At 33.0% G+C, this 14,670-nt stretch overlaps 2 protein-coding genes across 2 annotated transcripts; one reads left to right on the top strand and one right to left on the bottom strand.

The window, feature by feature from the left end:
* Positions 1–1,168: 1,168 nt before the first annotated feature.
* Positions 1,169–3,495, top strand: LOC132924422 (CDK5 regulatory subunit-associated protein 2-like). The gene is made up of 2 exons (XM_060988731.1): positions 1,169–1,627; positions 2,690–3,495. Exons 1-2 carry the CDS (start codon positions 1,169–1,171, stop codon positions 3,485–3,487), a joined length of 1,257 nt encoding a protein of 418 aa, XP_060844714.1. The 3' UTR covers positions 3,488–3,495.
* A 6,888-nt stretch (positions 3,496–10,383) lies between these two features.
* Positions 10,384–10,818, bottom strand: LOC132926639 (uncharacterized). Its single transcript, XM_060991012.1, has one exon. It carries the CDS (start codon positions 10,816–10,818, stop codon positions 10,384–10,386), a length of 435 nt encoding a protein of 144 aa, XP_060846995.1.
* Between the last annotated feature and the right edge of the window lie 3,852 nt (positions 10,819–14,670).

The following is a 14,670-nucleotide window of genomic DNA, read 5'->3' as shown; positions in this document are numbered from 1 at the left end:
TATTTGTATATTATGTATATAATTAATTGTAATTTTTATATACAACGTAGTGAATTGTATTAGATATTAAAAACAAAAAAAAGCACATTTTTAATCACGCCAGTTATGTTAACATAAACAGACAGTCTTAAGCCTGTAAAAATTATTTTTATAATTAAAAATTTACTTTTTTGGTAACTAAACCTATTATAACCAGGGACTCAGTTTACCTTATACCTTTTCAAATTCGGGACTCAGTTTACCACAAATCGGTAATTCGGACTCAATTTACCAAATAGTCTAGTTATAATGGAAAAAAATGTCCAACCCAATAAACCACAATAATTTACAAATTATTGATGAAATACTGAAATTAATTTTCCAGGAAACTGGGGGTGTTAATTTTAAATCTGGGGTTTCTTCGATTTGGTGTTGAAAAATTGTCTTAATCTAAATCTCCAATTCTTCTTGAATTCATATATTTTTTTTTATACTACTAAAATCAAGAGACCTGAAATATTAATAATTTTGTATTTTATATAACTTAGTTACGGGTTGAAATTCTTGATTATACCTTTTACTTGTACTTGATAGAGATTTATTGGAACACTCCACAATATTTATGTATATGTATAAATTACATTTCTCTTTGAAATTTTAATATCGTAAAAAAAATAATAACATATTAAAACATTATCACCAGAGTTAATAACACACAATTCTGAGATGAATTAGGTATTCGATATGTTTGCGATTGAGTTAGGAAAAATGGTCAGTGTCGTGTGACAACATCCATTTAATATGTTTAATGACCATTAAGCCTATAACAACTTGTATCAACATTTAAATGTACATATTAAATATAATAATGAACTAAATATACCTATTATGTATCTTTACTTATTTCTTTTTTTGTACATATTTAATGTTTTGAATATTAATTGCTTAGCATCAATTTCGTAACTAAGAAAAATATGAAGTACATAGTTACTATACATATTAATAATAATATATATTTTAATTCCGAAGTTCAATATACTCTCAACACTCATATTTTTTAACTAAGAAGATTTTTTAACAAATTGTTAATTGTTATGTAAGTATATTAACTATTTTGATATATTATTATTGTTTCATAATTAATTTGTGTATTTTATTCATCTTTAATATTACACTATAGTGAATTATTATGGATCATTCACAAAATTCAAATTGTGATCAACACTTTTACTCAACTGAACGGGATAATGCGGATATTTTACTACTGGAAGCTTGTTTAAACCAAACAGAAGGGCAGAAAAATATATTGGAAGCAAATGTGGTCAAGCATGAACGAGTAAAAGCAGAGATCTGTGATTTACAATTGAAGTTGGATAATCTCCAACGAACAATGGAAGATAAAAAGATATTTCACCAACAGTCTTATAATGACATTAATCAAGAATTAGAAGCGACATCTTCAAAGTACAGCCAAACATTGAGTTCGATAGAAGAGTTGGAACAAAATAATCATGAGTTGGAATGCAGTGTACAATCTCAATCATCTCTGGAATCGCAGATTATTGAAAAAATAAATAAGCTAGAAATTTCAAAAAAACGAACTATAGAATGCAATAATAGTATTTGGGAAAAAGTTAATAATGAAAAAGTAATTTTCACTACATTATAAGGGTTTGGGTAGTAGGTATCTGCGATAAGGTACGTATACAGAAAGGCGGGTTATGGTGGTTTAAACCAATAATTTTTTTGTGTACGTGCCTGTGTGATAACTTTATTATTTATACTTATAGCTGTTCTCGTACACTTCGTCGCCTGTACAAAATGCACTCGTGTTAAGTTTGGTTGCCTATAATGCTAACAATGCTAACATTTAGCGTAAGGATAAAAACTATTTTTGGTTTTCTGATTTGGTGTATAGATGATATCTCTCTGACATATCAATTTTACATAATTGTCCCTCCTAGAGTTGCATTTTTTCAATTGATTAACCGATTATGTATCATTCGTTAAAAAAAAATCTATTATTCGAGTAATTGCTCAGCCCTAAACATAATAAAGAGGTAATATATTAAGGCCATTAACCGAGATAAAAACTATTCTATCTTATGATGGAGATAGAATTACACACATTGATAATAATTTCATCAAAATTGGTTGAGTAGTTTCGGAATGCATCGAGAACATGTACATGAATATGTATATTTATAGGTATACAATTTACACGATTATTTCAATTAGCAGATAACTCAGAGGTTTTTTATCTTAGACAAATGCTATTGCGATAGAAACCTTCTCCGTGATCTACTCTTTCATTAAAAAAAAAAAATTCAAGAAAAATCAAGAAGATCTGATAAGTAGTTCCAGAGTATACCCTGTACAAATATTTTCATTTTACATTTATATAGTTTGATACGAGTGTGTAATTAGTCCAATATAACTTATTGGGTAATTTTTGCGTACAACTATACATTTTTTGTTTAAACTAATTTTTATATTATAAGTTATAATATGTATTTTAATATAAGTCTTTAAATTTGGTCCACATAAACTATATTTTGTACATCGAATTCTTATATACTAAAATAATCGTCAATATACAAAAACTTATTAGCACCAATATGCAAGATCCATAAAAGACCACTATAAATATATGTGTCTCACTATGAACCTAAAAACAAAATAACATACATGTTTTTTTCCTGTGATGTAGGAGTGTGCAAAATCGTTTCAACGGCAACAGACTGACTTGGAAACTGCGATAGCTTGCAAAACCACCGAAGCGCAAAAGTTACGAGTTGCGTTGACCGATAAAGAAGCGATGGTTCAATGCCAGGGAAATCAGCTGACTGAACTACAGCGGCAAAATACCTCCAGTGACAGAACCCTACAAGAATTTACCACTGAGTGCCAGGAACGAGAAGTTGAACTAGAAGCGCATAGACATGCGGCGCCTGAGAAGCTGGCTCGGGCAGACCACTATACGGATATGGTCCGTCGTGAACTGTCCGACGCATGCGCTGCGGCAGCTGGCTGGAAGACCAAGGGCCAAAGCGCGGCAAATTCACATTGTGAACTAATAACAGCTCAAAAAGCGGAACAATGTCGTGCAAAAACTATTCTTGCAGAACTGGGTGATGAACGATGCCAGTTGGCTGAACGACTGGCTGATACACTGCAACAATTGAAGTGTGCGGTGGCAGAAAACTGTCAGTTAACGGCCGACGCAAAAGTTTTGGCCGAGCGATTGGCCTGTCTTACATCCGAGAGTGAGCGACTGAATGTGCGCAAGTTCTCCGATCGCCTTTCACAAATGGCACAGTGCACGGTTTTTGATGGCCAGGATGACAAGACTACTAGAAAGTGGAATACAATGGAGTCGGTCGAAAACGAGGTAGAACGACTTAAATGGGCATGCGATGACCGTGAACGGGCTATCAAGGACGCAAAGGGAAAGCTCGGTGATTGTTGTACAGCCAGTGCAAGAACCGACTGTCGTTATGATTACTGATCTACATATTATCCTATTATATGCACCTCAAATAATGCTCAAAGTTATCGTGACATATTTAATGGCACTTCTGTAATACTGAGCTCTCATCCGTAAAAAATTTCAATGTACTTTTCTATGCAAATTATGTTACTCAAATTATATCTCTTTTATTACATAAATATTACATGGAAAATTAAGATTTATTGATTTGTTGCTTAATAATTAAATATACCATTATCGTCCATTAGTCGAAATCTGTCAAGAACAGTGGCGTAATTTGGAATTGGTTCTGGGGTGGGATTGGGATATAAGTTTATACTATCGTTCTAGTGGGGCAATGCACCCCCTACAACCCCTTTGACCATCAAATCTCATAGATCACAATATTATATTAATTTATTATTATAAATTAAATGAGGTAAATAGTATAATTATGGTTTTCAAAGACAATAAAGTAAACAATTAAATTAAATTAAATATATTTTTCATAAATTATATTATATCAAGTTAATTTTCCTTTTTGTTTTAATCGCCAAAATTCCAGTACGTCATCGGGGTTCAACTTAATGATCCGATGTACTAAAACACCGTAAATCCATTCAAGCGTTCCTATTAAGTATTTAATTTAGTAAAAGTTCATAATATTATTATTTAATTTAGTAAAAGTTCATAATATTATTATTTAATTTATAAAAATAATGATTATTACTCGTTTTATTATAATAGACATTGGTGACTGGTGTTGCACTGTTGCTCAAGGTTTACAGTAATATAATATTCAAAAAATAGTTAATACCTTATACCACAGAATAAATATTATTATAATTTCATTCATTAACAGTCTATACCACATTCATATTATCTATTTTTGTAAAAAGTTTTAGTTAAAAATGATAACAAGAGTCATAAGTTGTAGATTTTATCAGTGTTTTCTTTTAACTATGAGCTATACAATTTTCTTGTCATAAATTGTGATTGTTGAGTTATCCTAGTTTAATATTAGTAAAATAAAAAATTATCTCAACTATGATAATACCCATGAATTCTTATTTTTAATTTTTAAATATTTCGGTTCTTATATAAATTATTAGTTTTATCTGTATGGTTAATAATATTATAATTTATATGTAATTATTTTTATGCAACTACTCAACAACACCTTTCCAGTGATATATCTATTTTACGGATAGTTAGTTTTTTCTACTTGGAAACCAAATTAAAAAAATGGCACGAATTAGGTGCCGACGTATTTTTTCAAGTACATGAGTTGGTCTCGGGTTTTAAGAAAACTCAAGTTGGGTTACTGTAGACTATTAGCGTTACTCAGGAAACATCACGTTGACTAGAAAGTCTTCCAAAATTTCTGGTTTTTGTAACTTCACTCTAATACGAAGAATTATTGGATTTCATTTTTTTTCATAAAATTTACATTAATTCATATAGCTTAAATTATAATTTTTTTGTTCATAGTTAATTATTTATCTTTAATTGGAGAAGAAATTTAAAAGACATATCTTTCATAAAACTTAACCAGTCAACTCTACACTTGTTAAACAATTCATCTTTTCTTTTAAACAAATTACTTTTTTTATCTGTTTTTTATTGGGCTGTGTTGATAAGATTCAAAGTGAAGTATTTATTCCACTGAATTCCAAGTAAAGTGTTTAATACAACAAAATTTTTAAAGTGAGCTGAACCAAAACTCGCATGCAAACTGTCAACTATTTGTGGTTGCTACAATCTCAACCCAAATATTAGAAGGAAATAATGCATATTGCATATGAATATTGTTCAATCTAAGTTTCATAGAGGTAATCACTAAATTTATAGTTGTTGTATTTACTGGGTAAATGGTCATTAAATCATCGATATAAGAATTAAACAGCTCCTCTGATTTAAAGAAACAGTTATTCAAAAACATATGTAAATTTATTTATTTATTTATGCACTTTTCTCATTATTTGAATATAACAGAGTGGTGGAGCCCCGGATCCGAATCTCCACCTAACGGGGGTGTCTTTGTTATTCATAGGTAGTCTACACAGAACGGTGTCGACCAGATCACCGAGCTCCCCAATATACCCGAGAATCGGTCATCGGTCTAACGCCCACCTCGAAGGACGCTGAAGATTAGGGCGAAGCGTCTAGTTCCTAGCAACATTTGTGATCTTTAATACATGACCGGAACTGATGATCGATGCATAATAATCATAATATACAGACAAGCGTATTATAATTTTATAATATGAAATCATATAATACAGTTAGGTAACGAATAAATTGTGTGTTCTACGTAAACTATATTGTAACAAAAACTAGGTAATGCATGTGATTTTCCTTACGCGATGTTTTTCATAATAAGTTCATCAAACCATTTTATATTTTTTTCAATTATATTAAGTACTTGAATAAAACTACTTGTGTAACGATACTTACATGTAATTGTGGTCTTTATATATTTATTCAAAGAACAAACGATTTAAGTAAAATTAAGTGCAATTTATAATATAATGTACTGGAAATTAAGTATTATTAAAATTGTTCTAAATTTAAAATTTGTCATTATAGCAACGTATATTTAAAAAAAGATGTATTGTTTTATTTTAGTTATGACGACAGAACTATGCATATTATTATTTACATTATTTATTTTAACAATATGCTCAAGTTAATTATTTTATTAAATGAGCAAATTGCATATGAATATTTTATAAGCATAACAAAGGCCATTCTCTTATAAATTAAGAAAGTCTAAACTGCGCTAGACGAATAAACTTATAATACCAGTATAGGTACAAGTTTAAATTTGCTAGTTGCCATACCATCGGAAATGCATTAGATAGACGCTTTATACATTTACACGAGAGGTCACCAGTTGATATGCATACTGTACGTCCAATTGTCCTGGCACCAATGGCTGAACTAAATAAATTCACTTTCCATCGAGCCAGTAAAGAAGTTGTCTGTTTTGAACTGCAAAGTGCTCCGCATCCAAGAATACTTGAAGAGCTGTATCAGTTGTTTCCGGAAATCAAGTACTCACCGTTCAACGGATTTTTTTTGGTCAGACATGATTTAGTAATTGTTTGTGAAGTCTTGACCATAAAGGCAAACATTTTGCGAATTTAATAAAATATATCCTCACAGTTTAACGAAAAATGGTATTTGTGATAGTGTGAATACCCGTGTGCTATTTAACGTTACTTGATTGATGTAGATATACCTAAATATAATATACTACATAGTATGTATAATACAGTTTAAATATATTAAATTAAATCAGATAAATTATATATTTTTTTAAATTGTTTTGAAAACTTATCTAGATACATATCGCATGATTTACCATGTCCGAGTAACTCTTATTCAAACCAAAAGCCCAATATCATTGACAGTGACGTATTTAGGATTTCTTTAAGGGAGGAGTTATAATTTAAATTGTCGATGCCAAACGGCTCAAATTGTATTACTTACTGATAGAGTGATAAATAGAAAAAACACAACTATTACCATAATCATATACAAATAGCTGAAAAAAGGTTGGTCAAGCGGGGGGGGGGGAGATATATTTCGCTAATCTCCCCCCTAAAAACGCCACTGATCATCGATGATATATTGTAGTCATACCTATGTGTGTATGTGACATTAATTAACAAATAGAAAGTAGAATAGTAGTTTACAATAGAAAGTTAAACTATGAAGTACAACAAATTGACACGAGCACCCGTGTGCTTACAATGTATGCATACTAATGTTAATTGTATATTTCAACACTAATTAATAGGTGAACCCCATAGGCGCTATTCGAATTTTAAATTGGGGGGGGATTATAATTTTCATGTATGTACTGTGTGTTTGCTCCTTGAGATATATATATAGTTGAAAGGGGTTATAAACAAACCATTTTGAGGGGAGGGGCTACAATTGATTTTGGGAAGGCTTAGCTCTCAAAAATCATCCTCAAATTGCTCTTATGTGTGAACCGGAATGAGTCCCACCACTAATGTTTTCACCGACGTGGAAACCGCCCTATACGCTATGGCCATCCTTAGTGCAATGGATCTTTGCAGCCTTTGAATTATGTCTATATTTGTTTTTTTCACTAACACGTTCGCCCAGTTAGGAGTAGTGTATATAAATTGTTTTCTAACTACTGACGTTAATTAATAAGTGTTGTTTATGCTGATTTGAGCTTACTACTTTCAGCATCAACATTGAGAGCGCCGATGATTTGGACTATTTGGAGGATACTTTCTCCACGACCCTGGTGCTATTTGAAGCTCAAAACTTTACTTAGCTCAATGTCTTGTTCCTTGATTTGAACCAGGATTCTTCTGATCATAAAGTTAGGTTATACTTATCTTTTTTTGGAGGTTAAGCTTTCGTTTACTGTAGATAGTTTAATTTTTTCCCTTTTTCTTCCATATATTTTGCTACTCGTTCCAGGATTTTGTTTATAGTTTCATTTAGAATAATTGTTATGTGACCCGTTGTTACCACTGTTATGTCATATGCTAATGCTACAAGAATAGATTACTAAAACCTTGTGGTTTCACCAAAATCCGCTCTTGGGAGATCATCATACATTACGTTCCACAATTGGGTAGATAAGGATAATTATAATAATAAGTAGGTAACGAAAGATATTCACTAGTAAGAATAGTGTGATTTAAAACATCCAACTGTGAATGTAAATTGTAGCCTATAGGTTTATCAAACAATAAGTGAGTATAGTTGTATACAAATATAAAAAATACGGAAAAAAATGATAAAAAAAATATAATGGCAATAATGTATTAAGGTAATAAGGTCCACATAATATATACCTAATGTATGATTAATAAAAAATACGTTAGTATCTATTTTATAATTATTAGTAAACATAATAATTCTTATATTATACTATAATTTGAAAATTCCCGGGAAGAATGGCATATTAATGAGGTATATGATTGAAAGATAATATTAAACAATCAACTTTTCCACGGTGCACTACATCTCTCATCAATTGTATTTTATTATATCTTACATAATTGTTATACTATCTTTTCTAATTTTGCACACATGGTGAAGTTCGTGAATGTTTTTATAATGATTATTATTCAAAAATATTATAAATGTATACATCGTCATCGTAAAATAAAATTTCTGTTATGTTTATATATTTATATATACATAGATGCAATCATTTTTTGTCACCACTGCAAGCCATAGCGCGTCGGTAGATTGATAGAGATGATCGTGGCTTGGCGGTACGTCCGTCCGCCGTTGACCGACCATTCATTTCAACGCGGTTACTCGTTGCTGTTAGTCTATCATCGTTTGTGTGAATGCAAATAAAATTAGTCTTTCGTTCATTTTTGTCAAATATTTTACACTATCACCTTTCGTCGTTTATTAACAGTTACCATTACAGCAATGCGCTGTCGTAATATTTGTTCAGTACAATACATTGTTTATAGATTTAACAAAAAAAAGGAAGAAGTAGCTCTACTATGTACAAAAAGCACGTTTGACTAACATTGACTGCTGTTGTAATAAAATGTCAATTTCAATCTTTCAATCAATTTAGATTCATTCAGTCGATTGAAAAATAAACGATTCTGTGTGAATTAAATACATAAAATAAGATTTGTAAACTAATTAGATAACTGAGCAAATCGTTAAGTTCGAAAACACATTCATGTGAAAACGATAATTTTGTTTAAAAACACGTTTTGATTATTGTAGTATGATATAATATTATATCGTTATAGTTCATTATTTTTATCTGTCTATATTATGAGGAAAATAGTTTAATGAAATTGTATTATAGTGCTTAAACCGGATGTTTTGTGAATTTAATTACTTATATAAGTAATTTTACTTACTACCTATATTACTTTATCCCATGAGTTATGACCAATAGTATTGGATCTGGACACTATACTCGGTGGTTTAAATCTAGTCTGTTAAGTTAACAGTATAAACCTAACATCACCTATGTACAAGTCCAACGATTAAAAATACATATTATATGAAGTATAATATAAAACAAGTCTTATTTTATGATTAGGTAGCACTAAAAGCTCGGCCTAGCATTCGATATTAATTTGTTTTTAACAAAATTAGCAACGAAAATGGAAAAAAAATGTGCCTATTGCTCATTGTATTTATTAACCTAATATATCTATCACAACTGCTGTGATGAAAAATAACTTTTTTATAATTTTATCTTTTACAGCAAAAGTACAAAGTGTAGCAAAAGTGTTAATTGATGAAAAAATATTTTTTTTCTATATTTTACTGCACTAACGTCACTAACTAAATACTTATTTAGATCTAAATTTGTTGATGAATTTGTTTATTCAGTGCCATTTGGGTATTTTCAGCAATTGGAGACTACATGAAACATGTAAATTTTTTATTATTTTAAATGGCGATGACGTCTGCTGGAGTAAAACGCGTATTAATAGCGTATTTGTTTATTCACTGACATGCCTGTTTATTTAGCTATGGTTTGAGTTGCACTATTTATGAATGAATTGGCTTAACAAACGTAGTTTTTAACAGACTATAGATCTTTGGCAAAATGCAGAGGCATCGGTCTCTAGGCTGCCAACCGCACTTGCCGCAAACATGTTTTGTAAATAATCCAACTTCGCGTCATAATGGGTTTCTCGAGGAATGTCTCGAGCTATTCTTTTTTGATTCAAAACATAATCCACTGGCTAAAAATCTATTGTCAGAACCACCAATATGAAGCAAAATTAAGAGTACTTACATGGCGGATTTTTCGATTCGGTCGTATGATCTTTATTGAATGCATCGCGATTAGATTTTATTGTTGTTTTTTTTTCCTTATGCTATACAGGCCATTAAGGTCTTTTGCACGCTTCAACCAAACTTCTCCATATATTCCGGTCCATTGCATCTTACAATCGCTTTGTCTCATCGGTATCTGAAATATCTTTCTTAACTCTATCTAACCACCGCTGTCGAGGTCTTCCCCTTGGTCGCTTTTTTGTTGGGTTTCGGATTAGGACATTCCGTATGACACTTCCACCAGCTCGCCAAACATGGCCAGCCCACTCTAATCGTTTCGCTTTTAAGAACAAACAGATATTTGGTTTGTTATATAACCTTCCTAGTTCATCGTTCTTTCGTCTCTCATATTCCCCAAATTGATTTCGCACAGGTCCGTAAATTTTTCGTAAGACTTTTCTTTCGATGGTGAGTAGCTTCACTTCGTCCCCTTGTGTTGTGGACCATGTCTCGCATGCGTACATTACTATCGGTCTGAGGTAGGAGGAGTATAATTTCTCTTTTGTAGCTTTGGATAATAATCTGGAGCTGAACATCCTACTCATGGCAAAATACGCTTTGTTTGCATTTTTTATTCTTAGCTGAATTTCATTATGCATATTATTTTTTGAGTTAATATTGACTCCCAAATATTTAAACTCATCTACTTGTTCAAAGGTATAGGGACCTACTTTTATAGCTGCTGTATTTACCATATGTCTAGACATAACTAGGTATTTAGTTTTATTCTCATTGATAACGAGGTTCATTCTGTGACTAGACTCAATTAATTTCTCTGTAACCTCCACTATATTATCTTTGGAGTCTCCTAATATAACGATGTCGTCCGCGTACGCAAGCATTATATTTTTGTCATTCATCTCTATTTCATAATTTATTGGTATATCCCTGACTACTTTTCAAGCGCCAGATTAAACAATATAGGAGACATTGCATCTCCCTGTTTTAGTACTTGTTTTGGTACCGGATTTTACAATATGTGTTTGAATTACATATTTCTATCATTTTGACTAGCTTTTCTGGGATTCCGAAATTCCTCAACGCTGTCCATAATTGTTGTCTATTGACACCATCATAGGCTTGCTTAAAGTCTACAAAGATCATGTACAAATCCTTATCATGTTCGTAGTACTTCTCCATTATTTGTCGGATGGTGAAAATATGATCTGTTGTTGACTTGCCTCTTGTGAACCCACACTGGTATTCTCCAATTATGTCTACTGCGTATCCTTCCAATCGTTTTAAGACCGCAAGGGATAGTACTTTATAGCTTGTATCCAATAATGAAATTCCTCTGTAATTTTCTACCTTAGCTGTGTTTCCTTTTTTAAAGACCAGACACACAATCGCTGTGTTCCAATCTTTGGGAATCTGCTCATTGATCCATATACTTTTAATTAGTTTTTGTATTTGTATTGCTAGGTGTGATCCTGCTAGCTTAAGAAGTTCCGCGTTAATTCTTCTCCCGGCGACTTATTATTCTTCAGAGAGTTGATGATCATCTCGATTTCATCAAGATTTGGCTCCAGCAGCTCCGGTTGTACAGTGTCATATATTATTTGTTCGTACTTATCGCCTAAGCTCGGTTCTTGAGAGTTCTTTAGCAGCTGTTCAAAGTGTTCTCTAAAGAGATTGGTTATGGCCTGTGTTCCAGCTACTAGGTTCCCATCGTCATCCGACATAGTGCAGTTTCGTGCTTTGTATCCTTCCTTGATCAACTTACATTGCTTATAAAACAGTCTAGGATTGTATTTGTAACTTTCAATGTCCTCAATCGTTTTCTTTTCTGCTAATCTCTTTTGGCGTCTTATTATCCTATTGGCTAAAATTCTTGCTTCTCTATAGGCTTGTATCCTTTCCTCACTTGCATCTCGTAACACTTGTAGTCTGTATGAATTGCGATTTATTATTGCATCTTGACAGGCTTTATCAAACCAATGATTTTTGGGGTTTCGGCTTTCCTCTTGAAAGGTGCTTGCAGCTTCGGTTACTGTATTTTTTATTTTAGCCCAGACTAATTCGATTTCATATGTCGACGAAAACCTTAGTTCATTTAATTCGTTTAACTCCTTAGTAATTCTGGCTTGATACTTTTGTAGTTCTTTTGGGTCCTTAGCTTTATTCCAGTTGAGTTGTTTCCTACTTCGCTTTTGTTGTTGCTTTCTTCTCCAGTTTACTGACAGTTTTTCCGAAAAGTCTGTTACTACGAGGTAGTGGTCTGTATCCCCGTCCGCTCCTCTATAGCTCCTTACATTACTTATACAGGATTTATGTCGCTTGTCTATTATTACGTGGTCAATTTGGCTCTTTTTCATTGCATTGGGGGATACCCATGTTTGTTTGTAAATATCTTTTCTGGGGAAAAACGTACTGCTTACTACAAGGTTTTTCGACACGGCGAAGTTTATAACTCGCACCCCATTATCATTAGACGTCACGTGTAGGCTTTCTTGTCCGATGGTAGACCTATAACTAGACTCCCGACCAATCTGTGCATTAAGATCTCCTACAATAATCTTTACTGTATTTCAGGGTAGCGAGTCGTATGCGTTCTCTAAGTCTTCATAGAAGTCGCTCTTCACTTCATTATTCTTATCTTCCGTTGGAGCATAGCAATTCAGCAGGGCAATATCCCAAATTTTCTCTTTTACAAGTACGAAGGCTATTCTCTCATTGATTGCAGTAAAACGTTTCATGTTTGGCAGTATTGAATCGCTGACTAGGAAACCAACACCATATTCATGTCTATTACTTCTCGATCCGCTATAAAATAAGGTGTGATTACCTGACTTAACACTACCGTTTCCTGGCCACCTTACTTCCTGTAGTGCTTTTATTGTTGTATCCACCCATATAATGTGGTCAACGCAGTCACCAGTATTCAACCATGTTTTATTTAAAAAATAAACTGTACGATCTTCGTTAGGGTACTTGCATATGTCGTACAAATAACGTCGCCAGCAAATGAAGTGATCACGTTTTGTTAACACGTTACATCTCTTACACTTGGTGAAATAAAGTACAATTTTTTATGACCTTAAAAGTTGTGTACTTGAAATTTGGTAAAGATGGATTCATTTTTATCATTAGTTGGCAGTTCATGTCATAATAACCATAATGAATTATTTTTTTTATTTATTATATTCCGGCCCATATCTTCTATTTTATCGAACAAAACCTATCTTTTACGTTTATTTTGAGGCAGTGGCGTTCTCAAGAATTTTCTATGGAATGGGAGGACTCTGAAAATTTACTAGAATACAACCCCACACCCCCCGTAATCGTCATAATTACAAATTTTGTACTATTTAAAAAAATTATACCTATTTATATTAACACATTAAAATAAAAAAATTTTTTGAGCTTTTTTGCCAGATCGTCTACCACGTCCTCAGCTGTTAGAGACACGTCTCCATGGATTGACAACATTGTGAATCGGCTCTAAAATAATTGGAAAACTGATTCAATATTTACTCCCGATGGTCCTGGTATTTGTACATCTTTAACTTTACATCCTAAAGACAAATCTCTGAAATTTTCGTCAAAATCGATCGTGTAATTTTTGAATCTAAGCCATCCTAAGATACACGTGGATGCATGTATGTTAATAAGATAATAATAGAATATTTATAATGGGGTGCGTTCGAATCTGATCAATTAAGAGTAAAGTATCAAAATAGTTTCCTGCGTTCACGTCGGTTATCAGCCGATAACCATGTCAAGCGACCGGTTCTTACCACGTTGGTTTAGCCAGGAAAGAGAGAATATAGCGCAACGCCGGGGAGAACCGGCTGTCATTACTTACTGATTACCTTGAGGTAGAAGTGGAAGTTTCAGAGGTAGAGGAAGGTCAATAATTGGTGGTGAGAAAAGAAGGTGATAGATGGGGAATACCATCATGTTGTCGCAGCTAGACCGGGACGCTACCCGACTTCAGTACGCGCTGTCGTGTTATTTCTCGTCTTCTGAGAATGAGAGGACAAAGTCAGATGATGTGGTCGAGTGAATGCGTTTGGCACGAAGCGGGTAGGTCTAGCCTATGTCGGACGGCGCAGCGCGTCTCGTGTGCGAGACTGTGTAACTTACGTACGAAGACCAACGTTAGTCCGTGAACGAACTTCAGAATTAAGTAGTCTCTTGCTATGGCTTGACGCGTACCTACGGTTGTCACTGTGTGATGGTGAGGTAGCGTCGGATGGTGGTTGAACGGCACACGGGAGGAGCACGGGGGAAAATGAATAAAAAAACACAAGTCTGTTTGGAGTTGAAAAAGGGTGGTTTTTATTTGTGTGGCAGAATACAAAAAAAACACCAACGTGAAAAAAAAACAAAATCGTGAAATATGGGTGTAGGTGATGCAGGTGGGCACAGTACGGCGAGGGGCGATCTGTCGCGTA

The sequence above is a fragment of the Rhopalosiphum padi genome, chromosome 3 (assembly GCF_020882245.1).
Source record: "Rhopalosiphum padi isolate XX-2018 chromosome 3, ASM2088224v1, whole genome shotgun sequence".
Taxonomy (NCBI): Eukaryota; Metazoa; Arthropoda; class Insecta; order Hemiptera; family Aphididae; genus Rhopalosiphum; species Rhopalosiphum padi.
The sequence above is the reverse complement of the archived record's forward strand: the minus strand, read 5'-3'. Positions and strand labels throughout refer to the sequence as shown.

Excerpts from the sequence above, each read along its gene's own strand:
- LOC132924422 (XM_060988731.1), top strand. The coding sequence starts at position 1,169 with ATGGATCATTCACAAAATTCAAATTGTGATCAACACTTTTACTCAACT. Across the intron at positions 1,628-2,689 it reads AAAAAGTTAATAATGAAAAA|GAGTGTGCAAAATCGTTTCA; the intron begins GTAATTTTCACT and ends CCTGTGATGTAG.
- LOC132926639 (XM_060991012.1), bottom strand. The coding sequence starts at position 10,818 with ATGAGTAGGATGTTCAGCTCCAGATTATTATCCAAAGCTACAAAAGAG.